The following is a 26,647-nucleotide window of genomic DNA, read 5'->3' on the forward strand; positions in this document are numbered from 1 at the left end:
TCTCAATTATATAATATTCTTTCATTACTCATAAGATCTCATTTCTAATTGTGTCTAATGCCTTATTAAAGTCTTATAATTTTTGTTTCCTTTTTATTCATATCATACACAACTTCTCTAACAATTATTAATTCTTGAAACCCTTTCCTTTTATACTGTATATACTATCTTCTATAACATTTTCCATTTATGTTTCAAATCCTTTTTGTATTATTTTCATTAAGATCTTATAATCATTATTATTCAATACTATTAGTTACCAGTTTTTTAATTGTATTCTGTCTTCCTTCTTCCATATGAATTTAAGTATTCCATTACATATTTCTTTATACACAAAACCTTCATTTGACCAGTCTTTAAAAATATATATTTTTTGACAGTGGCTTACATTTTCCTACATTTCATACCCTATTTCATCTAGTCATGCAGACAAATATATATTTACTTGTCCTAATACTTTATATAGCTCATTTAAAGAAATCTCCTTCTCCAACTATTTATTCTGGTAACATTTTATTTTCCATGTTTTTTCACTACTTTAATATTTCTTGTACATATTGTATTATACTATTCATAATATTTTCCTGAGTTCTAATTCTATTTTTACATTTTTTATTTCTATCATTAGACAACCATTGTTCTTTACTACTCTGTTTAAGTAACTCAATACTTCTCTATTTCCTTTTAAAAGTATCTTTGCTTATATAAAAATGATTGTGTTTTCTCTGATTTCTTTGATATAAATATTTTTCTTTGTCAAAGTACTTTCTAACATTGTGTTCTAAATTGCCCATTACATAATTGTAAGTTATTTTATATTTTTAATCTACTTCTCACATCATATTGCCACTGTGAAAAAATGTATATTTTTCCTTAAATATTGTCCACAATTCAGACCAATTTTATAAACTGTTCTCATAGTAATATGAACTTTCCATAACTATTACTAAGCTATTTCCTTCTTTATTACATGCATTCTCATTTATCCTTATTTATTTGCCTATTTTTATATATTCTTTGTTTTATTTTATCTCTAGCCATATTGCAAGATGGTTAGAAAATCTTGTTTCAGCTATTTGCCTTTCTGCTATAACTAAACCTTCTGATACTATAATATTATCTGTTTTAGCTTTATATGTACCCCTTCTGTAAATCCAAGATTTTTTCCCAAAGATTTAACTTAGCAAATCTTATAACTTAATTTTTCTTTTATCATTTCCTTTCTTTTTATGCTTGCCTCTTAAATCACATTTAAAGTCTCCTGCTATTATCATATTCATATGTATCCCTACATAGTCTAAACTCTGAATTAATAAGCTTTCCCTTTCTTTTCAAGTAGTATAAGCATTTTAATTCTGCAATGGTTACTCTTTCCATTTTTGCTAAAGTTACATTGCTTACTGTTACTGTATTTCTATAGAATACTGCTATTCCAGATCACTCATTTCCCAAACTCCAAATTATCTTTCCTTCCCTCAGTTTCTCTGTTTGTAATTTTTATTTATTTATTTATTTTATTTAACATTTGTTGACCGGGAATGTCCGACTAGGTTCCACAGAGCCTGTTTTCAGTGGAGGCCCGGGGAGAAACACTCCAGATGCATGTCTTTGGAATGTGGTAGGAAACCGGAGTACCCGGAGGAAACCCACGTGAACACAGGGAGAACATGCAAACTCCACACAGAAGGCACCCCAGCCGAGAATTGAACCGGAGAACCTCTTGCTGTGAGGCGACAACGTTAACCGCTGCACCACTTTTTTATTTGTTAAAAATCTTGTGTCTTCTAATATAACATCTATATCACATGTATTACACCACTCCAAAATCCATATTTTGTGTCCTTAGCATATCTCCCCTCTTCAGAATGAATACCACCTCACATCTCCACTTAAAAGAACCCACTAAGACAGTCAACAAAATATATAAATAAATCATGGCCATCATTATATCTCATTTATTTCATTATATCTTAGTACTCTGTATTTTAAAGCATTATAATCACTGAATGGTTATGGTCATTATATCTCAATGGTTCTGTCACTGCAAACTGAACTTTTTATTCCCAGAATCCACTTCAAGCCCCCTGTAAATGAGTCATGCAAAGCAGATGTATATTTTTTGACTTCCATGTAAATAGAATGGCAATGAGAGAGTGCCACAAGCAATTTTGCACAGCTTCTAGAATCTATTTTCACTTTTTGCTTGAATTATATTGAAGTGTATTCTCAGAGCAGCACTAACCTCTGACAGTAGTTGTAAATGTATGGAAAAAAATAGCTGAACTGCATATTCTAAGGCTTCCAGTTTTTAGGCCAAGTGTTGACAGACCCTCTCCCATATTCTTCCTGAGGAGTTAAAACTATCAAGTTAATCCAGGAGCTGTTAACTAACCACTCTGGCTTCTATTATACTTCAATGAATTTTTAACAGACTTTTCCAGTGTCTGCATGGGGAAGATGTATGCTTTATCTTGAATGCTGGCAAGATGTGTTGTATTTGTTTAAAATATTCTCTTTACAATTCAGCATAGAAAAAATATGTCCTACTTTCTTTTCTTGGATATATATTAATGATATTTTTTCTCTTTCTACTGAGGCACAGATGTCTGTGCACAACATTTTCCTACATCCTTGACTTGTTATACTGTAGCATACCAGCACTTCAGCCAAACCATAATTCATGAGCATGACAAATTAATATTTTTTCAGTGTTATGAACATCTCTGGCAGTTGTAAGATCATGTCAGTTAATGTTTTTTTTTTTCCATAGAGGAATGATCTTTCATTAAAGGTGGATCATGGGTGAATTGTTACTATTTATTCTATTATGTACTGGTATGATGTTCTGATATTTATTTTCATATTTCCTATCTGCCTTGGTAACTAGTGGAACATGGAGCTGCTACACTGAATAGCAGATATACCTTTCACCTTCTTACAGCAAGAATTCTGGACAAAGGCAAACATGATGGTCATGACAGAGGCCTAAAATCAGGGACACATTTCAAATATTTCTCTGATAAATTTAGTTAATAGAATCAATATATGCATGATATGAAGTCTGAAACTCAAATGTCTATCATTCAGTGATATCAGACCTCAATAATTTGCCAGAAAATCACCAATTTTATGATGGGAAGACATTCTGTAAAATTCTGGACAATTGAATGGTATGAGGGGGAAATATGAGTCAATGTTTGAATAATGAAGGGAAAGTATGTTTTTAATGATGAGTTGAATATTTAAGTAACAGACTTTGAGAAAAGCCAAACACAAAATTCAAAGTATAAGTGGTGGGTACTACTGGAACTAACTTCTCTAGACTTTTCCTAATTTCTCTTCATGTCATTTCTCTGAAATAAGAGATAGGGAATAGAAGGATGCCATATTGGGAGATGGAAGAATACATGATGGAATTAAATGAAACGGTCTTACTCCTTTTGTAGGAGTAATGTTCATATTTTAAACTAAGTGGGACAACTGGAGTAATTATTTTTTTTTAAATTCATGTAGATGTTCAATGTTCATGATATTGTTGGATGAAAATAATGCATTCAAAGTAAGGAATATTTTTTATTATACTCCAGAATAATTTAGGATTTATGACTCCTGTGGTGAGCTTGGAGAATACAAATTGTACTTTATCCTTCTTGATTTCTCTCATGAGCTGGAGTTGAAATAAAGGTCATGTGTGTTTGTAGTTTTCCTGTTTCTATGCTTTCTCTTGATTTCATTGATGTTTGATATACAGTAAGAGTAGTGATTACATTAATCTCTTGATTAGTGGAAAATGTTTAACTACTGATTTAAGTGGTGCAATTCATCACTAGATGCCATTAACTGATATAAATATGACCAATTATTATTGTATATGCCAGAGTGAACTACATCATATCTGTTTTCTGTGAGGATTCTATTAACAGGGCAAGTGTATTGCAGGACAGTTGGTAAGTGGCTACTCAAACTATCTGGGAGGCTTTTCACATTTTGTATCATAAGACAGATGTTGGTTATTAGATATGTTAGGAACTTCTTACTAATGGATGTGTTGGAATACGTGTGTGTATGGGAACACTTTACATTATCGAAATACTGAAATCTCGAATGTCATATGGTCAAGAACATATGATCGACATTTCAGTATATCGAAAATGTAAAGTTTTAAAAAATAAGAATTTACTTACCTTAAAATGTTATGTGCACACAGAGGAAGGCTTCTTGCACACTCTGTGTGTATGCAATGTTGTTATCTATTTTGTGGTGTTGACAGGAAGTGGGAAATCTCCCGTTTTGCGCTTTCGCATACAGTGCAATATGGGAGATTTCCCTTTTCCCCACTGTAGCGCGACCTTGGAGTTGGTATATTTAAGTAGGGGGGGTGTGGGGGGCCCAGCCCCCCACATGGGGGTGCAGGGGGACAAAGCCCCCCTGCAAAAGCAATGTTTGACTTTTTTTTGTTTCATTTTAGAAGTTCGAGTTCCCAAATCTCGATGTTTTGGTCTCGATAATATGAGGTTCGAGATTTTGGGAATTCGATCTTCTAAAGTGAATCCGTGTGTATATACTAACTGGTGTAGACTGTACTGTGTAACGAAGGTTTCCACTTGAGTATGTTTACCTGGCATCATGTCTACACCAAAGTCTGATAAAATGATTACTTTAAGATTGTTAGCATTTTGTAACATGTCTTTTTTTCCAAGTGTTTTTATGGATGCAGATGGAAGATTGAGTTTATTACCCATAGTGTACAATGTGGTTACCATTACCAAGGGACATGCTGTTGCATTTAGGAATTTTATTTGTTATTGGCAGACTGAGTTGAGTAGGTTTTCAGTTTAGGGTGCTTTTATTCTGTAACACTCTTCTGCCACCTATCTTGTGTTGTGGTAATTCATCCAAACAAATGTGAAAATAGTGTCCAAGTAAGTAGAGTTGTTATTTTACTGTTAGTCAAAATGCTGTATTTGTCCTTGTTAATTAAAAATAATGTTTAACATGTTTTTTAGATACTACAGATTGTATTGAATGCCCACATGACCACTGGCCTAATGAGAAACGAGACAAGTGTCTTCCAAAAGTCATTGAATTTCTATCCTATGAAGAACCACTGGGCATTGCTTTGGCAGCCATTACAGTTCTGTTTGCCTCCATCACATCGTGTATTGCTTTCATCTTTGTGAAGTATCGTGACACTCCAATTGTTAGAGCCAATAATCGGGAACTCAGCTACCTTCTCCTGCTGTCCCTTCTCTTCTGTTTCATGTGCTCCTTGATATTCATTGGTCAGCCAATGAAGACAACATGCATGTTACGACAAACAGCCTTTGGCATCATATTTTCTGTCTGTATCTCTTGCATCACAGCAAAGACTGTCACTGTAGTTATTGCTTTCAATGCCACCAATCCCAACAGCAAACTGAGAAAATGGGTGGGGTCTAAGACACCAAGCATTATTGTCATATTCTGTACAATTGTTCAAGTTGTTCTGTGCATTGCTTGGTTAATCCTATCCCCACCATTCCCAGACAACAATATGACATCACAAGATGGCAAGATCATTATTGAATGTAATGAAGGGTCTATCATCACTTTTTATTGCATGCTAGGATATATGGGATTTCTAGCCACTGTGAGCTTTTTAGTAGCATTTCTAGCTAGAACACTCCCTGACAGTTTTAATGAGGCAAAATTTATCACTTTCAGCATGCTTGTGTTTGCTAGTGTCTGGATCTCCTTTATTCCTGCTTATTTAAGTACACGAGGAAAGTATATGGTTGCTGTTGAAATCTTTGCTATTTTGTCATCAAGTGTTGGACTACTAGGCTGCATTTTCTTTCCTAAATGCTACATTATTTTGCTGAAGCCAGAACTGAATACCAAAGAAAATTTAATAGGGAAGGCAAACTTTACCCACAAAAAATGAAATAATTCGCACACACTTATGGGTCATACAATTATTGTATTCTGATCTATGGAAGGAAATAATCATAATTCATGGGTATCAAATAAAGTCATTATATCCTGTTTGTAAAATAATATGCTACTGAATTATGGTCTGTCATTAAACAGCTAGGTACAGTACAGACTTTCCTATCACCTGTTTATCAATAAATCATGCATCTTTGAATTATGGTTTACCTCTCATTTTTTTGTATGAGGAGTAACCTAGACAATCAAACTCCTTTACATCAAAAGCTCATGAACTACCTGTTGTTCCACAACATTATATATTCACTATAATCACTTGCACAGTTTTACTTTGATTCATTAGTGACAATCCATTTTGCGAAAACAATCCCTTATTTATAGTGTGGTATTTGGCAGCATGCACAGTGAGCAGTGCAATGATCCACCTTGTGAAATGTAGTGCTTTGACATCATGGTGGTGTACTGAACATTTGTGAAATTATAGAAAAATGATAACACTCAAAAATGTCATTTGCAAAATCAATCCCCTGTATTTATTTTTCTATTAAACAAGAGATAAATAGGGCTGCAGTTTTCTCAAATAATTCTAATTACTTTTTGAACAGATAATATCAGCCATTATGTACAGAAGTATGCTAATGGAAAAATCAGTGCTGGACTAGTTGCTTGGACCCAACAAATGGTAGTGCATGACTCCTGTACCTCCTTTGTTTAAAAAAGCATTACAGGTATTGGATGGCATGCCCCTATGCAAACACATTCTTGGAGACTAGAGAATCTTGGGGCATGCTGAATTTTGTATTGTGATAGACTTTGTAACTACTGCTGTTGTAGTTCCCTATCTTAAATAAAAACATGGCTGGTCAAGTATAGAAATAATTTCTACCGAGTCATAATATGAAAAGGTACAAAAAGACCAAGGCAGCTTCTTGAAAAAGCTGCTAGATCCAGTCATTAAAAGAAACATTTCAGCCATGCAAAATAAGAAGGTTTTAGATATGTGATATAAAATTTGTAAATAATCTCATGTCAGAATACAAACTAGCTGAAATATTCTGCAACATTTTAGAAAAACATTGTGGGGATAATTGTTGCAACCAAAATAATTAGGATCTATATTAGAAGACCAAAAGACGTAAACCACAAATGCTGACAATGTCGAAAAGACCGGACCTTGAACGTGCCACACCCCTTGCTAAATATATATATACCAACTTTGAGATCGCACTATAGTGAGGAAAGAGCAAATATTATGATCTTCACTGTACCCCGATCTGAAAAAAAGCACTTCAAGGTCCAGTCTTTTCGACGTTGTCAGTGTTCACGGTTTACATCTTTTGATTTTCTAATATAGACCCATATAATTAATATTCCAAGAGCTATGAACTACCCCCATAGTCACTGAAAGTACCAAAGTATAAAGGATTAGTACAGATAAAATCACTTTAACTAGCAGATCACATTACTCATATATATGAGCCTCTTATAAGTAGGCACTGTATACCTTTTTTGTTTTACAAGAGAATATTAACCTTTCATATTATATGTCAAGACATAATGAGCCCTGTAAGAGTGGGCACAGCCTCTCATATTACATGTGACAGACCAGAAAAAGTTCTGTAATAAAGCTTTCATACTTGGCTCAAAGGAATGTGAGCTCACTGATGCAGGCACATCCTGTCATTTTACATGTTACAAACTAGACAAATAAAGTCTGATGATAGCCTTGTAAAAGCAGACTTTTTCAATGATCAAATTGCAAACCACTCTATTAGATGGACCTGATGAAGCTCAGGTGAAAGTGTTTTCTTAAATATAGTTCTATAGTTGTAGCTCATAGTGTGTTGTCATGCTTTGTTTGTTAGACATTAAAAATAAAAATAAAACCTTTTAACTAAGAATGAGGTTTCAAAAACTGCTGAGATGGTAAACCCTCACAGATCTTTCAGGAATAACTTCTAAGCTTTGGGATTGACTCCTTGTTTTTTCATCTCCCAGATTTTCCCTTCAGTCAGCTCCCATGTACCCTCTCACCATTGTCTATAGCTGCTGTTAAAGAACTGGCCAGTTGAATGTAATGTATTAGAACAAGAACACTCATCCATCTACCTGCTAAACTGAATAAACCATTGGAAACTTCAACAAGGTGTCTTTATTCCTCCTACAGGGAGGGTATCAGAGAGAGAGAGAGAGAGAGTCTCCTAGATCTGGTAGCTAAAGTGATTTTATCTTGACTAATCTTGTTAGTCCTGTCACCCTCTGGGTCACAGGAAGGATACCAGACTTCACGCAAGCCCTCTGGATTACCTCTGTTTAACAGTCACTGAAAGTATAACTGCACTGAACATCAATAGGCCAGATGCAGCGGCACCCAGGTCCTGATAGCTTTAATGGCTTTCTTTTTATAATTAAAATCAGCAGATGTGTTGCACCGTGTATAATGTGCTTATTCTGCAAAGCTTTGAAACAGGAATATTTCAGAACAGTGAACACTATCAATTGTTGTGACAGCTTGGTCTGCATCTGTCTCACATGGCCTTCAGGCTTCTGGCAAAGGCTCTTTCCTCCCCCAGAGTGCCTTTTTTAGGAAAAGTCCTGAGATCGATAAAACCAACATAAAAATTTCAACAAAACGCAAATTAAAGGTCATGCTGCTATACGCTAGGAGTCTAAATGTGAAACTGCACTCTTAAGCATTCTTAACCCTGGAAAAAGCTTACATCTGTGCAATCAGAGAAACCTGGTTTAAAGCTGCGAAGAGCACCCCAGTCTTATCTGGTTACTCATCCTATCATACATTCAGACCCCAAACTGTGGACAGTAAAGCCAAAGGAGGTGGAGTTTCAATATACAATAAAGACATACACACCTCCAGGCTGGTCAAACAGTATGGTGCACAGAAGACACTCCAGGTGCAGTTAGCCATTGACAAGACCCTTATTCAAATCATAGCTAGCTACCAGCCTCCAAATATGACTCAAGATGCCCAATCCGCCTATTTGGACCTATTCGAATCTATCAAGATTCAACCCTTTACCCTGATCCTGGGTGACTTTAACTTCCTAAACATAGATTGGAAGAACTACTTATGCCAGAACACAAATGGCCAGAGATTCCTTGATTTTGTCAATGCAAACGCCTTGGAACAGCTAGTTGATACCCCAACAAGAGGTGATAATATCTTGGACTTGATATTAACCAACCTGAGTAACCACTGCAGCATCCCTATAGTATCATCTTCCCTGGTAAGATCCAACCATAAAACAGTCACTTTCAAAGTCACTATCTCCCCCCAACCCACCTCAAGTGAGGATCAGACATGAAAACTTCTCCAAAGCTGATTACAGCCTCCTGAGGGGATGGTCTAAACAGCTTCACAACCCCTTCCCCTTCTGTAGGAACTGGCACCAATATCCAAAACTACACCAAAGCACTATACGAGCATTTATATAGTTGCATGGAATCGGGAATACCAGACAGGACTAAATCATCCTCCACAAGAAAGACGTAAACCTGTCTAGTGGACATCTGCAATAAATAAACTCTATAAAAAAGGGAAAGAAAATTGCTGTCCAAGACTTAGAAGGAGCAGGTGCCCAATTGGAAGCAATGTCTCCTTAGTCTGAACAAGCAAATAAGAGCACTAGTGAAATCCTCTAAAGCAAACTTTGAGTCCAAATTGGCCACATTTACTAGAGACAATCATAAGGCCTTCTTCACATATGTCTGTAACCTCAAAGGAAGCACCCAGATCTGTTCAGAATTGGTGGTCAAGGACACCACATATACAAATGCCGTAGATATAGCAAACTTGCTGACTGACAGATTCAGCGAAACCTTCACCCTTCTGTCCCCCCATCAGTAAATCAGGACATCCCCAGTATCTCCCCCCTTCTCCTTATATCTAGGGAACAGGTCATCACTGCTCTCTCAAAGGCAAAAAAATACAGCCTCCATGGTACCCGATAACATACCAGGCTGGATCCTACGTGAACTCAGGCAGGGAATTGCAGCATCATTAGGCTCCATATTCAACCAAAGCCCGAGTACTGGCTTCATCCCAGCTGAGTGGAGGATAACCACAGTCATCCCTTTACACAGAGGTGGAGAGTCCATCAATCTGGGAAATTATAGACCCACCAGCCTAACTAGACTGATCTGCAAGGCCATGGAACAGATTATCATAGACCTCATTAACAAGGACAGTGACAATCTCCAAACACTCGATCCCACACAGTTTGGCTTCATCAAGGGGAGGTCACGTCTGCTAAATTTGGTCGACTTTTTTGAGACAGTGACCAAAGCCATGGATGAGGGAAAGATGGAGCACAGCTCTTACCTTGCCCTGGCCAAAGCCTTTGACACTATTCCCCACTCGGGCATAATAGATAAACTCTCTCAACTAGGCATCAATCTGTATGTTACCAGATGGGTAGCAAACTGACTTACTGATAGAATCCACCTAGTCAAAATAGGGGAAGCCACCTCAAGCAGTAGACCCGTATTAAGTGGCATACCCCAGAATTTGGTCTTGGGGACTTTATTTGGAATTTACTTTTATGAGGTGCAGGCCAAAACCAGTGGGCTATGGCTGACCAAGTTTGCAGATGACTGCAAGCTGGGTGCTGTCATCAATTCCCCTAGTGATATAGACATCCTTCAAGAGGGTCTCACTCAGACAAATGACTGGTACCAGAAACATGTTCTCAAGCTGAATACCAAAAAATGCATCATCATCCCCTTTGGGGAGAGTGACATTCCCACAAATTATCACATTAATAACAATGTCCTAAGTACACAATCAGTTGTGAGGAATGTTGACACCCAGGTTGATAGCAACCTAAATTTTGACCATCATGTTGCTTCAGTTGTATGGAAAGCCTTCTACACAGCCCAGCTCATAAGTAACTCATCCAGGGAAAAGGAGGTCATAACATCCCTGTATTCCTCCTTTATAAGGCCCATTATTGAGTGCAACTCCCCTTTTGGCATGAACCTCGCAAAGCATATGCAAAAACTGGAGAGACCACAGATGTTCCTCACCAGGAGAATCCAGGGCCTCAAAAATCTATCATATACAGACAGGCTAAAAGCCCTATCCTTCTACTTAGTTGAATACAGACTCCTTGGAGGTGACCTCTGTTTGGCATACAAGGCGATCCCTGATGGGACTGCTGCATATCCGTAAGTCAAGCTACACTCAAGTAACTCACACACATGTCCTAACCTGGTCTGTGACATCAACAGTACTTGTTGGTGCGACAGATTTGTGTCCCAGAGACTCCTCCATCTATGGAATAGACTCCCACTCCACTTCAAGCAGAGTACCTCTTTGCCTCTTTTTAAATACAACCTGGATAACTGGATGGGAAACAAAAAATATACCACTGAGATTCCAACCATGTCCCTGCTGGACAGGGGCATCAGGTGCTGACTTGTCTAAAGATGGGCTAAACTCTTGGCTAGGCTTATAAGGGCCTCATGGCCAATAGCCTAGTAACCTCCTATGATCCTATGATCCTATGAACTTCTAAAAGTGGTGCCTAAATATAGGCAGAAAATGATAGAAATATTCATCGATCAACCTGTTTTGGTAAGGTTTTTCTCATCTTCTTCTTGTTACTATTTAAAAAACTATTACATGTTAGTCAACTTGGGTTTATGAGTGGGCATTCATGTCTCAATTATTTCAGTTTTCAGAAACTGACTAATATTATGGATGAAGACATGGCAGCAGGTGTAATATACCTCATATGTTAATCTCTTAAAGGTCTTCCATACTGTGCCTGACCATGACATACTGAGGTTAATTCTAGCAATAACAGCTGGATTATAAAGAGCTTCTGAAGTCAAAAAGGTAGAGTTAGGGCATATTGTAAGTTTTCTTCTGAGTGGACAATCAACCAAGCAGTCCAACTGGTTTCCATATTGGGGAAATTTCATTTTAACTTGCGTCTGGAGCGTTTCTCCCTGAGCCTCCACTGAAAATAGGCTCTGTCATAATCAGACTTTCCTGCTCAGCAAATGTTAAATACATAAATAAACTTTTCAGATGACACCAAGATTGGAACCATACCAATCAACTTTAGTGACCAGCACAGATTTTATGGCATCTTGAATTTGATTTCCACCTGGTAAAATAAGAAGAGAGCTTCATTTATTACAAAAAAAAATGTGCTAAAAGAAATTTTGGACATTAAAAAAGGAGTGTCTTTACTCTTAATTATCAAATTTTGCTAACGTCTGATATCTGATCAAAGTAAAGCATCTGAGAGTTACTCTAGACAGTGTCCTGAAATCTAAGATTAATGCCATTGTCATACTTTTTAAATCACTTAGAGCATGCACTGACTGTTATGGGTCCTTGTATATCAACATTGTGAAATTTCTTAAAAAATAAAAAAACAGAAAATGCAGAAATCATATAACAGTAAAGTGTGGTATATTAGCAACAACTGTTATAAGGTGCACTTGGTTTAGCTACAGTGACAGTCAGTTATGGATTGTTTAGAGGGGAATTTAATTTTAACTTACAAATGCCTTTGTGAATTAAAGTTTTGATTCTAAAATAGGGAATAATTCTAAGATCCATAATTTGTCAACATGCAAGAATATATTATAGCAATAACCGATGACGTGGGTGTGGTATATTGAAGACTTACCCACAGTTGGTGTGGTTTAATCATGAGGGCAAAGCTTGAGTAATTAAACAAAGACAACTGTGTGTAAATCTTCAATATACCATACCATGGAGTCGGTTATTGCTATTATACAATGACATTAACAAAAAAATTTACTTTTCTTAAATAATGTCATTGCTTGACGGCTCTGTGGTGTTTTTCCACTTTCCTTGGATATCCCGCTGCTTTTTTTGATGTACTGAGCATGCATATGGTAGGAAGCAATGGAGAAAGGAAGATCTTCATTGATTTTTTTATTGTATTTTAATTATTTTAAGTAAAAAAGGTACCAGGACACTTTGAAGGTATGGGAGAGACAGGACATATAAAATAAAAGGATAATCAGGTTTGTTTCTCTAGTTTTTCATAATGTACCTGTTTATTCTTTTATTTTTGTCTGTCCTGTCTCTCTCATTGGTTTTAAGTGTCCTGTTTTGCAAGTTTATTTTTTTGTTTAAGTGAAGGCAAAGTACATTTTTTATGGCATATATTAATGGAAAAAAGTCCAGGCGACCAGACCTTTTTCCATTGGTATATGCTCAGATTTACAATGGGTTGGGCTGACCAATCATTGTGCTACTTTTTGAATATTAATAGCCAGTCACTAGATAATAATCCTTCAATACTTCCTTGAAAAAAAGATTCTGCCCCCCCCCCCCGAGGATTGCATGGATTTGGAAAAACATTCAAGGCACAACTGGATACATTGCTTGATAGCAGAGTTTTTGAGAACTACTGTGTACCTAGGATTCAATAAATGTGTTATGACCCCTTCAAGGCATTTTGAGTTTGCCCCCCATCCCCCCATACAATTGTAACAGTATTGCACTGACAGAAGACTAGAATAAATCCTATAAACTTAAGTAATATTTTCTGGGAAATATGCAAAGAAAACTAAGAGAGTGTTGCTGCATATTTTAGTGCAGAAGTTACATCTTAAACTAAAAGCATGCTACTGCAAAGTTCCCATGAGACTCCACATAGTTAGCCAGTAAAGCAGTGACATCTTTTATAGTGTCTACAGAATAATTTTGGTGATTTAATCGTGTCTGGCCCCTCTCATCCAGCAAAAGATATCGTGATCCAGTTGTTTTTATTGTCTCCTGTCTCTTTCCCAATAGCCTGTGAATTTCACAAGGTGTCACCTTTCTGAAAATTTCACTCTAACAAAAAGCAATCAAATTTCAATGCTCAGAAATAAAATTTTGTATATGGGGCACCATTTCTTTAGCAAAGAGGGATTATTACTTGATGACCTGAGTACAGCACTTGATAGTCCTCAAAGCAGTGGAACTGAGTACTGTATCATCCATTACATTATCAAAAGTAATAAGAATAATCAGTATCCATAAGCTCTTCCTTCTAGAAGAATTTGACTAGCTCCATTATCCATTGAGATCCAGCCCAACGTTGTGACCATCCTCATTTATAGCTTGTATATCCAGTATTTCACCCAGCACTTATTTCCCTTTAGGAGTCATTCCTTGATCTCTCTCAACTTTGCTCTGCCTCTGTCTAACTTTGACCTCTGTTTCTTTTTCTTTTTCATTGCAGGGATATCAGACTTCCACATGTAAGGGGCACCTTTCTTTCTCACAATTAAAAGAAGTCTCAGTATGTGGTAATTGTTTTGAAGAGCAGTTTCTCTATTTATGCTCTGTAATTACTAAGGCCATCATAAAGCCAAGAAATCTGTTCTCAGTCAGATAACTCCCCTCTTCCACATTTCCAGCATTAGGAAGACATTGCTGATTATATTCTAGTGAGTCAGTGGATGTGAGAAAATGCTAATGGATTTATTTCTATACAGACTTCCACTGCTAAGTTGGTGCTCTAGTGGTATAGAGGGATAAAGCCCTGATTACAGTCCAGCTGGCCCAGGTTCAATTAATGGCTTGGGCAACTGGAGTGACAGAGGGTAGGAAGTGTGGTTACTTGGGTGTTCCTTGCAGTGACCCCTGGTGGATGCTAGGGATATCACATTGGGAGGCATTATCCAAAGAGGGGAAAGGGAGGTGGCCTGGCTGGGATGCAGCAAGCATGGATAATACATTGCATATCCCCATTGCACACAACCACAAAGGCTGCAATGGATGGGGAGTAATGGTGTAGGCCCAAAGTAAATATCCCCAGGACTGACAGCAGCCAAGAGACCCAGGATGCCCTTAGCTTCCATGACTGGCCACAGCTTTATTGGAATTAGTTTAGCAGACATGGGGAAGCTGGCAGATCTGTCATGGATGAGGGAACTAGTAAATAAGGCCATAAGATGATGCACAAGAGCAAAATGTGCTCCAAATATAGAAATATATACATCCACTACTTAGTGCTGCTTGTTAAAATAATTTTATTTTTAACTCCACTTTTGTCTTCTGCAGCTGTTCATCACAGACCTCAGTGCCTCTCCTCACCCCTCCCTCAGACTAACTCCAATAAGGGTTGGGGTCAGAGAGGAGATGAAGGCCTCCCCATGTCCACATCACACTACTGTCAGAAGTTTTCTTTTTTTCCTAATTTTAGTTCCCACCACATGTGTGCTCTGGTAACACCCCCACCTCCTCCCAGTATGGCATACAACAGGAGGGCTTTGCTGATCTACTCCTCACTTTCACAAGGTGCAGACATTGGCACACTGTCCTACCAACTCTAAGGAAGCCCTTCACTGTTGATTCTCTGTTCTCTATCTGGGAAATCTAAATTCATTGCATGCCCCATGAATGCATCCCTACCACCCTTCTCCCCTCATAAGAGAGGCACACTCTTCCTTCTGCTAATCAAAGCTTTGTCATTTATACATTAGTAATGGCTCTATCCTTCTGCCACAGAGCTAACCTGCATCCATTACTCTGTCGGTATCCTCTTACTATGCTAGAGCCCCTAGCACTATCTCCCAAGATCATCAGAACCTTTCTGGGCACATTAGCATATTCAACTCAGTTCCATATATTGTTCACAAGCACCATATGAATACTTGTCTCAATGAATTTAATGATCTGTACCCCCTCCTCAAAAATACAGGTTTAGTACCATCATCTCTGCAACATCTTACCTTCCTAGTTGTAGAATTAAACTGTCTGGCTGTGCAGGTTACAGCACTGTGCCATGGCAATCCTGTCCACTTATACCCACAGGCTGTGAGCTGCTGGATTAGTAACGCAAAAACAATGTATGTTAGTACTGCTGCAACACTATTTGTGGTGAGGCCTCCGCTCAGCCAGTGGCCATTATATTTCAACACTTTTCTCCACAAGGTTTGCAGATGGGATTGTTTCGCAATATTCCAGTTTAGTGCGTACCCACTTACTAATAAGCAAAAGCAGAAGATCATGGTAAATTACTTCACTCACCTAGTATTACACAAAGATGAGTTGTTTCCGGTTGACCATATTTAGGTACATGGTGTTAGAATACTTAGTTTGTTTAAAAGTATTTTTTTTAATCCAGAACTTACACTTAAATATTTACTCTACATATTTTAACAGCGGATTTAATATACTCCCTATTGTCTTAGCATAACAAAGATTTTTTTTTTACCTGTAAGATGTTAGAGTACGTACAAGAATTTGTCATCCCTTCAAAATGATCACTGTAAGATACTCATAAGGATGTTCAATTATTAAAGACTGAATATACCTCATTTATGTGATCTGTTCCTTCTACAGATAAGCATTTCATATAGTTACTACAGCTTTCTCTAGAAACAGTTTTATGGTTTGGACATTGTTTATATTTGTTGCTAAAGTCATTAGGTGCTTGACAGAAAGCTTCCCTGTGTCTTTTTTAATTTCATCTGTATGGCCTTATGAGCTTCAAATATCAGTTTTATAAGAACACAGAGATGCTTAAATAAATCACTCAAATTTTGAACAAAAAAACAAGCACAAATGTAAATCAAGAAATGCAGATGGCACAGGTGAACCACACAAGTAAATTCCAGAACAGAACACTGTTAAAACCAGAAGAATTTTTTTAATATTACACAAGTTTAAAATGTACGATAAGCACTTTTGTTTTTATAAATAAAAACTTCCTCAGATGACGTATGTGGATGTTTTGAAGATTCATATCCTGTAAGGGCGTCTCTAAAGACACACACCCATGACTACGACCAATAGAAACAATGATTGCTAGTAGCTTGTGACACATTTTTTCACTGCCACTAGCTCTAAATGTGAAATGCCGTAACTCCTACTAGCTTGATCCTATTTTTTACCTAGCCCTCCTACCATCAAACCCTACTGAACTGCATATTTTTAAAAAGGTCCTAAAGCTAACACTAAATTACCCATCTTGTCATTAACCATAACAATCCACATTCCCACTCTCTAACCATGAAGTGCCTGATCACTTCCTAAATTTAAAACTGAACCTGCCCCTCCTTAAACCTAATGTCTGCAATTACTCCCTAACTCTATACCCCCTCCTGCTCCCTAAAGTTTTGATCACTCTGTAATGCAAAATTCTCCTCAACTCCCTAACCCTAACACTCACCCCCGCTCCCTAAATCTGAGCCCAACTCCCGATCACTGAATGAAGCCCTAAATTATGCTAATATACAATTAAACTCCAGCCCCTTCCACTCCCTTCTTGCAACTTCCACAGTCACCTGACTCAAACCCAGTTGTATTCACCAGCTACATTCTCTCTGCAAAGTTGCTGCACCAAACATGTAGTAGAGTTCAAGCACAAGTGGCAGTCCATGTGAGCCAAAACATGCCTGAATCCCCTGCCTGCAAGTCAGTGGTCTCAGAGTGCCTGGGATGCGGCACTCACAATAGATCCATATTAAATGCTATGCATTTAGATGTCTTGACATCTCTAACTTTTAATAGTATTATCTCTTTAGTTTTCAGAATCAGATATTTCTAGCTGTATTGAATGCAAATTGTCTTGAGGCTGATCAACAGCTTTATTCTTTGAAGCATAGCAGTTTTGCATGAAAATAGCACAGTAACACTCACCTGATGGGAATCAGTAAAATTGTAAACATATATAGTTGATCTGCTATGATGAATAGAAAATAATGATTTTTTTTAAATCCTCAGTACAAATAAATGTTCCTGTAAAAATATGCATTTACAGAAAACGTGTGTCTGTGCTGTCTCTGTGAATATATTTTAACCAGGTTAAAAAGTAAAAATTAATGCTTTTCCAGGTGCAAGCACTGACATCATTCTTTATGACTCACAAGGTATATATCCCTGGCAAAGAAATACGTACATATAAACAATTGTAGTATAAAAAACAGATTACCACAAAATCCACAAGAACTCCTCCAGGCTATGATGCATATGATGAGAGAGTGAGTGCGTGCTTTGAGATTTGAGTAGCACTCTTGCAGTATGCCCCCAGCATCAGTGACGTCCTATCCTGGTTATTACTAAGAATATATTAATCATCAAGAACCTCAAGAATTAAATGCATCACTTTCATTCTGTAGATATGGGGATGCATTGTTATACTGCAATAGCTATAAACGTCAGTACCTACAGGAACAAAATGTAATCACAGCAGTTCCCCCCAAGTTGTATCATATGACATTGATATGAATTGTCAATATAAGACACTTTGCCTTAGCTTGTACCATAAAATATATATCGTATGCCAATATCTTACAATAACAAGGTGTCCTGATGTTTGTTACAAACTATTTCATATTGACTTTTAACAGAAAATGTTGATAATATCATTGTACAAAGACATTTGCAAACATTCATGTCATTCATGGCCCTACAATTCACTTGTAAAACACTGGCTTAAGGCATACATCTCAACCACTTACTGCAAACAATCTGTGCAAAACCATAAATAATGGAGGGACAAAGGGACAAAAATAAAGACAATTTTTAAATACTGCTATTATAAACATAGAAAGCTGATAGCATAGTAGGATTTACATTAGCATGAATTTTCTGCAGAGTATGAAGTCTGAAACTTAAATGTCTGTCATCCTTTTCTGACTTTAATCTTTAATGACTTGCCAATGATTTTCTAGAAAACCATAATTTTATGAAAAACAGACTAAAAATATGAGACAAAAATGTGGACATTCTGTGAAAATCTGTAAAGTAGAGAGGTAAGATAACAGGAGCAACACATGATTAAGGGTGTTCACTACAGCTAAAATGAAAATACTTACTTGGGGTACAATAAAACATTTCTTTGCACGTTCTCAGCTTATGGTCATTTTTTTTGTTTGTTTCATATATGAAGGTGTCCTGCAGTGCATAGGTTCTGTTCTAGTCACTAATGACCGTGTTGACATACAGCACTATAAATGTATCCCAATTCACAGGTGAGAGAATAATAAGGCGAGTGTAGAGGTGTCCTTTTATTTTTCACAAAAAGTTATTTTTCTAAGTGTCAACGTGAAAGCATGAAATCTGGGAAGGGCAATTTTTTTACAGCTATATACAAACAAACATTCTGTAGCCTCAAAAGATTTAAAAAGAGGTGACAAGGAGCGAAGTAATAGATAATAATAGGAAGATCTCTAGATTGGTGTGGAAAGAGAATGAACCATAAACCTGACAAGAAGAATGTGTTTTACATAGAATTACTTGTATTAATTTATCATGCATCTTAGTTTTGAATTTTTAATTCAAGACATATTTAGAAGTATGCATAACCAAGACATAAATATGGTAAAATAGGAACCTAATAATAAAAGGACTGGCAAAATACTAATAAACCAGTGATATTTTTTTGCAGCAGTTTCAACAAATATTTTAATTTGAAGGTGTTTATTACTGAAATGTCAATGGATACAAAATGTACATATTTATCTATGTGCTTTTTTACCTGTGTGTTTGTATTTATTGATTGGAAATGTCTGAATGAGAAAATCTAATTTGTATTGGAATCCCTTTTCCCAGAAGTATTAAAAATATGCAAAACAATCAGGCTGGTACTCGCATAAAGTTAGCACTGCAGTGTACAAAACAGCATGAAGAACTGCAATGCACAGGTTGGAAGAGATTCAGGGACACAAATAGCAGGGTTGGACTGAGGATAAAAAGTTTGGCAGGCAGGGTATGCAAATGATTGTATTATATGGAAGTAAGCTCCTAGATGCAAATGGGAGATAAGAAATACATGAATAGTGCTATCAAGAAGATGAAGTGATTCAGTAATGTATAAAGCAGGCACAGCGTTCTGAACAACAGGAATTGCCAGTATACAGAATTCCAGAATGGCTGCAAGAAAAAACAGCTGCTATGATGCAGCATGTGATGATGACTGACCTCAGAACCAGTGACCATGATGTGGTGTGTTATGGCCCCCTACACCTCCACAGATGGTCAATCAGAACTTAACTTATCGCCACATAACTGACCAGAAGATTCTGAGTCACTCTAGTGTGAATAGTGATACTGGACAGTAGCACGTTGAGTTGTGTTAACTGCATACAGAATGAAAGGGGATGTGCAGACTGGCAATCACAAAGATAAATAAGGTATGTGTAGGTATAACCACTCTCTGCAGGACATTTGTGATGTACAGTGGACATGCCAGGAAATTTGCAAGGATCAGCCTCATGTATTCCATACCAGTTTCTCATTGTTATACCCTACTTTGTGGAGAAGCATATACAGTTTCTAAGGACTACAGAGAAGAGAATTACCACTATACAGGTAGTCTACAATCTTGCACATTGCTCCAATGTCCTGGGATTCACTGACTGCACACACACTGTAATCAAGGCCTCACGTGGTCCTCAAATTATCAGATATATCAACAGAAAGGGCTTCCACTCCCTCAATTGCTTGATTGATGGAACCTGGAGTAGAAGCTATAATGTACATGTGTAGCACCCAGGTAGTTCCCATGATTCTCACATATAACATGCACATGATCTGTTCCAAAGTTTCATGTGAGATGACTTTCAACAGTGTCATCTACTCAGTAAGTGAACACGCAGGTAGCTACAGAGCCCATTTGATATAGTTATCATGCAACGATTTAGTAAGCGGCATATAAAAGTATAACCGATGTGTGTTGTAGTGGATGCTGGATTTAAACTGGAACTATGACTGAAGGAAGGACCCTCAATTCCACCCACAATATCCAGACCATGTTTGAGATGGCATACAGTATTGCATATGTAGAGACACACAACATAGTCGAATAAGTCATTAATGAAACAGAGCTGGCCTTAGCTGAAATGGAAGCTTAGGCAAAGGAAATCATGGCATCAGTCACCAATGACTGATGGTATCTCATCTTCACGAGTTTATCCCACCATACTTTCTCCCATTCTTTTCTTTCCCCATCCCATTCACCCAGATTATTGCTTTCTCACTTTTTCATACTGTCTTAATTTTCATTCCCCCCCATCCTTTCTGTACACATACTAATTGTCCAAGACTTCACTATAATACATAGTGCCCCCCCCCAAAGACGTAGGGTTTTAGTTGTTCAAAAATGCATTTTATAACTTTTTTCCCAAACTTTTGTTCTAGTGATTGTCTGAAACAAAAACATGAATGAGCAAACAATATTCATTCTTACTTATTACTTTCTTCAAAGAAAAAAGCAAGTTGGATCCAAGGCTTAATATTAAAACAGGACAAAATAGCTCCCAGTAAAATAAGACAAATGCTTGTGAGAATGTTAAAATCATTATCTGGGAGTAGTGTCACTTCCCTAGCCACCCAAGGAAAACATATTCACCTTCTGTATACCCCTCTTATCTTAGAGAGGGATGATAGTAAAGGAACAATTGGCAATAACCATGCACTTTAAGTTGAGGCACGGCATACTTCCCAACTCCTACCTGCAAAAAAAATGTCACCTTTTGTGCATATCTAATTATGTTAAGCTGGAAAAGCCACAGAACAACAGCTGGCCACAATAATATATTTTCAGCTTTTGCTGTCACAGACGCACAGCTTGATTCTTTTCTCCAACTACAAAAAGGTAGCCACCTGCAAACATGTGATATTTTATTAGGAAGAAAGTAAAAAAAAATAATGATCACATTAAAGTATTCTATCCTTTTGTTACATAATGGGACACTACCTGTAGACAAGCTATAGCAACATTCTACACGTTGTGTATGTCTCTCAGCAGCTATGTATGGGCCCCAAGCATTGTGTGACCATAGATAGAATCATTTTACACACTTCACATACACACTGACACTGCCCTTGACCATCCCAGTAAATCACAAAATAAGTTCACACTCACGCACATAGGTGCATGTGCACACACACACGCACACACACGCACACACGCGCACACACACGCACACACACACACACACACACACACACACACACACACACACACACACACACACACACACACACACACACACACACACACACACACACACACACACACACACACACACACACACACACCTAGTGTAGATTTGTCTTCAATCAAATTGAAGAAATGCCAGTTCACCTATGGCTTGTTCAAGAAGTGTGGAAGATATCAGAGGATGTGGATAAAAACAGGGAAGACAGATTCTACATGGAAGGAACCATAGCCAAGAACTCAACCAGTGACCCAAGTGCTTGGAGATGGAAAAACTACGTGCTGTACCACTGAGCCAGAGATCAAGTGTGTTCACATACAACCTGTCTAATCCACATATTGTACATAATGTTCATTTTTAACTGCAATGGAATGTGGAAGAAAGTATGGCTAACTTCTTAGTCTTAGATATACTGCAGCACACACCCATATACACATATGCATAACTTATAGCAGTGGACATTTTACTTATCTAGTAACTACAATACATTATTCAACCCTGCTCTTCTAAGACAGTTCAGTGACTGTAACTGTGATAAAACAGCAAGCTCAAGTCACTTTTATGCACTGAGTGCTTCAGTATCCATCAATTATAGTAACTTTACTATGTACGACTCTCAGATGTCTGATTTGATTGTATTGTTTTGTAAAAATGGCCACACCAAAGAATCCCAACTTGTTGCCCACAAATGCATAATAGTACCATAAAGAAGAGTATCAACTTTTTTTTTACTTAACCTGGAGAGCAGGATCATTTATTCATGAAGAGCCGCCATCCCCAGCTATTGTAGACACTTTGTTGACTATGCACAGCTGCAATATTTAATTACAGTAAAAATTAAGTACAGTTACATAAATTATTACCATAACAGTACATATCCTTCTCTTCACTGTTATAATATTCTATACCTAAGGGTTTTTCTTCCAAGGAAAGTCCAACATTTGGCCAGTATATGAAAGCCTTCATCTCTTATAGGTGCCACATATCAAATGCATGTGTTTCATGCAAAACATAGGGCATAACACTGACACATGGAAATAAACAGTCAGAACTTAAAAAGCTCCAGGAAGAACAAAATATCCCTAGAGAAAAGGAGGAACATATGCATCCAGAAGGAAAAATAAAGGGAGAACAGTGCTTCAGCCAGGAGGGAAACAAAACAGAAGTCAAGAGTCAGGACAGAGGGGGAGGGAGGGATGGAGCAAATACTGCAACAGTGAAGAGAAGGACATCTACTTTTATGGTAAGATTTTACACAGCTGTACTATGACATTCCATATCACTGCTGCAGTATTCTTCACCTCTGGAAAAGTACAAGAGCTCAAGAGGAAGCCTGGAAGGAGGAAGACAGAGAGGAGCCCTTCACAAACACATGCAGAATAGCACTGGCAAAACCTGCTTTGAACCTGGAAATAACATCCGACTTATAATGTTTATTGAAAGCATGAACACAGGACCAAGTATCAGCCTCAAGGATAGAACTGGTATCCAGACCCCTCTGAAAAAGACAACAGAGGAGGCAACTTCCATAGTAGAATGTGCCTTTACAGATGTGCAGACACATTTGCCATGAAAAGAACAGACAGACAGAAATGGCCTTAGAAATCCAGAGGAAGTTTGCTTACAAACAGCCAAACCCAAAGCCCTGGGGTGAAAATAAAAAAAAAGTTGCTCAGATTTACAAATAGCTTTAGTTTTGTCTAAGTAATATCTGAGCTGTCTATGTAAATCCAAAGTGAGAAAAACCTTGTCAATGGCAGACTGCAGAAAATGAAAAAAGGATGGAAGATGAATAATATGATTAAGGGAAGGATAAGAATAAACCAACCCTGTCTCTATAAAAAATAAAAAAGGAGGGATAGCCATGAGAGCCTGAAGTTCAGACACTCTCTTGGTTAAAGAGCCAAAAGAAGAGCAGTCTTCCAAGTACAATGGTGTAAAGAAGCTGAAAAGGCAGGTCAAATTTTCAAGTAGAAAATTGTTGTTCCAAGAAGGTGCACTAGACGTCCTGGAAGGCCTGATATGAAGTGCTCCTTTAAGGAATTGCTTAACCTCAAAACTAGAGGCCAGGGAGGATTCAAAGGCAGACAAGCAGAAACTGCTGACAGGTGAGCTTTAACAGAAGAATATGCCAACCCAGCATGAAGCATATCACACAAATAAGAGATAACCAGAGGAACCTCCACTGATGGGGGATCCTAATGGCAAGAAAGGCACTAGGCAGATTTTATTTTTCATTTGGATGTCTTGATTTTCTAACATGGGGTTTCCTGGTGTCCTACAGAATCCAAGGCACATAATCAGAAAATAGGTGCTTAAAAGTTATCAAAACTCTATTGCCCAGTGTCACTTGAAGAGTGGACAGGTGAGGATGGATAAGAGACCTCTTGTCTTGTGTAAGAAGATCTGCCTGTGAAATAACTTGTGGTGATTGCTCCTTACCAAGTGAGAAGGAAGAGGAAACCAATGCTGTCTGAACCCAAAGGGAGTCACCAGAAAGATTTTGTGAGAGTCTTGCTTGATCTTGTGCAGAACTTGTGGAAACAGAGGAAGAGGGAGGAAGCATACACAAACATTCTCTTTCAAGGAAAACAGGGCATCAGTTTTCCAAGTCAGACTATTCAACACTCATGAACAGAATAGAGGAAGCAACAAGATCTACCTGAGGATTACCTTAGCATCCTGCAGCAGAATAAGTTACTTTGTTGACTGCATCATCCTCATGCCATTTGTTAGTATTTGGTATAATGTAATTGACCTGTTTTATTTTATTTAACAGCATTTTGTGATAAAACACTTTAAAATAGAGCTGAAGCTGGAAACAAAGTTGAAGGGAGCTGTGCATGCACACATGCTTTTTGAGATGTTTGAATGTGCATGTGTGTGTCAATGTGCTACACTGTGATTTTTGGACTGCTTCCAGGATATGCTACCTTATGCAATTCTGGAAAAATACTCATTCTGCATTATTAAAAATTAGACCAAGTGAATATGGATGATGAATACATGGACGCATGTAAGATGTAATCTTACTCTTGCAAATGACACCTGTGACTTTCCAGGACAAAATGGCATCAGACTTTAAACTGGTACCATCTAACTACAATTAAGCGAGTGCTCAGCTAGTTAGCTATTGGTTTACAGGTCTTTGTTAGCCATGAAACAAACAAATGTCAATTCTGAACAAGCCTATCTAGTTACCCAATTTTAGTAAATCAAAAAAGAAAGGGCTGCAAAGCAACTGCTCATGTACAGATTGTTGATATCAATGTTGTGGCTTTCGGCTTTTCCTGGTTAGGGGCAGCCACAGCGTAACTCCGGTCCGCTAATGATTGGCAGTAGATTTTTTACATACCGAGTTGCCAGCCCTGACACACAACCTTCAACGAAGGTAAGCCCATTCACGCATGTCTCCACACAGAAGACGCTTTAACTGAGAATCGAACAGGACAACGTCTTACTGTGAGGCGACAATGCGATTGTTGATATCAATAAACATTCAAATTTGTATTTGCAGCAGACTTTAGCCAGAAATTCATACAACCCCATTTTCCATACTCTTGCTTTACTTGATAGATAAATTATCTGGTGAAAGGAAGTTAATACAGTTTTCTCAAAGCTACAATGATTAGAAAACAAGTAGTAATCTAATCAGTGTCATAGCATTTTAACAATCTGTATTACATCTCTTACCTGAGCTGTAGTCTAGGAGAAGAGTGCCTGTAACTGAAGGTGAAGTTTATTTATCTTTTTCACAAATCAAAATGCAGTCATAAAATCCAAGTGCTTTGGAACACACCATGTTAGTAACACATACAATCATAAGCTTTTAAAACAGACTTTGCAAGCATATGCTTTAGTAAACTTTTGAACTATTTGGCAAACAGATAAGTAAAATATATGCAAATGAGGACATTCTAGTCTAATCTTTGAACTATTCAAGAGTAAATGAATATGAAAGAATAAAATACTAAATCACAGCAGTTTTTCAACCAGCATATTTTACACAAGGCAGATTTAAAGTAGTCAAAGACAGCATGGCTACAAAGAACACCACAGGAATAAAGTAACGTGATCCAATAGAGCATCAGGAAGCCATCCTTGTAGGATTCCATCCCATGTAGGTGATTTTAAGTACATTCTTTACAAAATGCCTGAAGTTGCTTTATAAGTGGATTAATAATCCTCTTTAAGGCTTATAATAAAATCTAGTAATTTCAAAGAATTGGATAATTTTTAACCTCGTTCTGCGTACTCAGTGAAAGTTGCAGATAGAATGCATTATGTATTTGAAACTTCAAATGGTCTTTTTAAGGAAAAAACACATTTTGTCCCTTGAGACATGAATTAGAATCCATTCTTTTAATTTCTTTTGTTAAATAAATAAAGCCTACTGGCTTAACTGACTCCTTTCAGTGATGTCCTAAGGAACTTGTGTTGAAAAGGACTTCCTTATTGACATACAGGATGCATTTGGGTGTCACTGAAATCAAAACCAGCCAACGGGATATTATACATTTGCACTTCACTGACTTAACTCACCGGAATGGCTAATTCTAAAGATATTATTTACAGAAAAAGTTATTTTGAAAACAAAGCAATGCTACTGAAAACAGACAGATGTCTTTATGCAATGCTTTTACTAGTGACAAAAATGATAAATATATGCAGTACTTGTATGGGTTTTAAGTGACTTTTAAATGGGGTAAATGGGCATCACAATGGACACCCAATGTCCTGGACTGAGTTATAGGGCAAGAGTATTATAAGGGAT

At 37.3% G+C, this 26,647-nt stretch overlaps 1 protein-coding gene across 1 annotated transcript in view; it reads left to right on the forward strand.

Annotated features, from left to right (window-relative positions):
* The window catches only part of LOC122799838 (extracellular calcium-sensing receptor-like), a 442,157-nt gene extending 436,234 nt beyond the window's left edge, over nucleotides 1–5,923 (forward strand). The window contains exon 5 of the mRNA XM_044069166.1: nucleotides 5,007–5,923. Coding sequence (XP_043925101.1) covers nucleotides 5,007–5,923 — 917 coding nt within the window. The remainder of the gene's footprint in view (nucleotides 1–5,006) is intronic.
* Nucleotides 5,924–26,647: the final 20,724 nt, after the last annotated feature.

The sequence above is a fragment of the Protopterus annectens genome, chromosome 4.part0 (genome assembly GCF_019279795.1).
Source record: "Protopterus annectens isolate FY-2018-M chromosome 4.part0, PAN1.0, whole genome shotgun sequence".
Taxonomy (NCBI): domain Eukaryota; kingdom Metazoa; phylum Chordata; order Ceratodontiformes; family Protopteridae; genus Protopterus; species Protopterus annectens.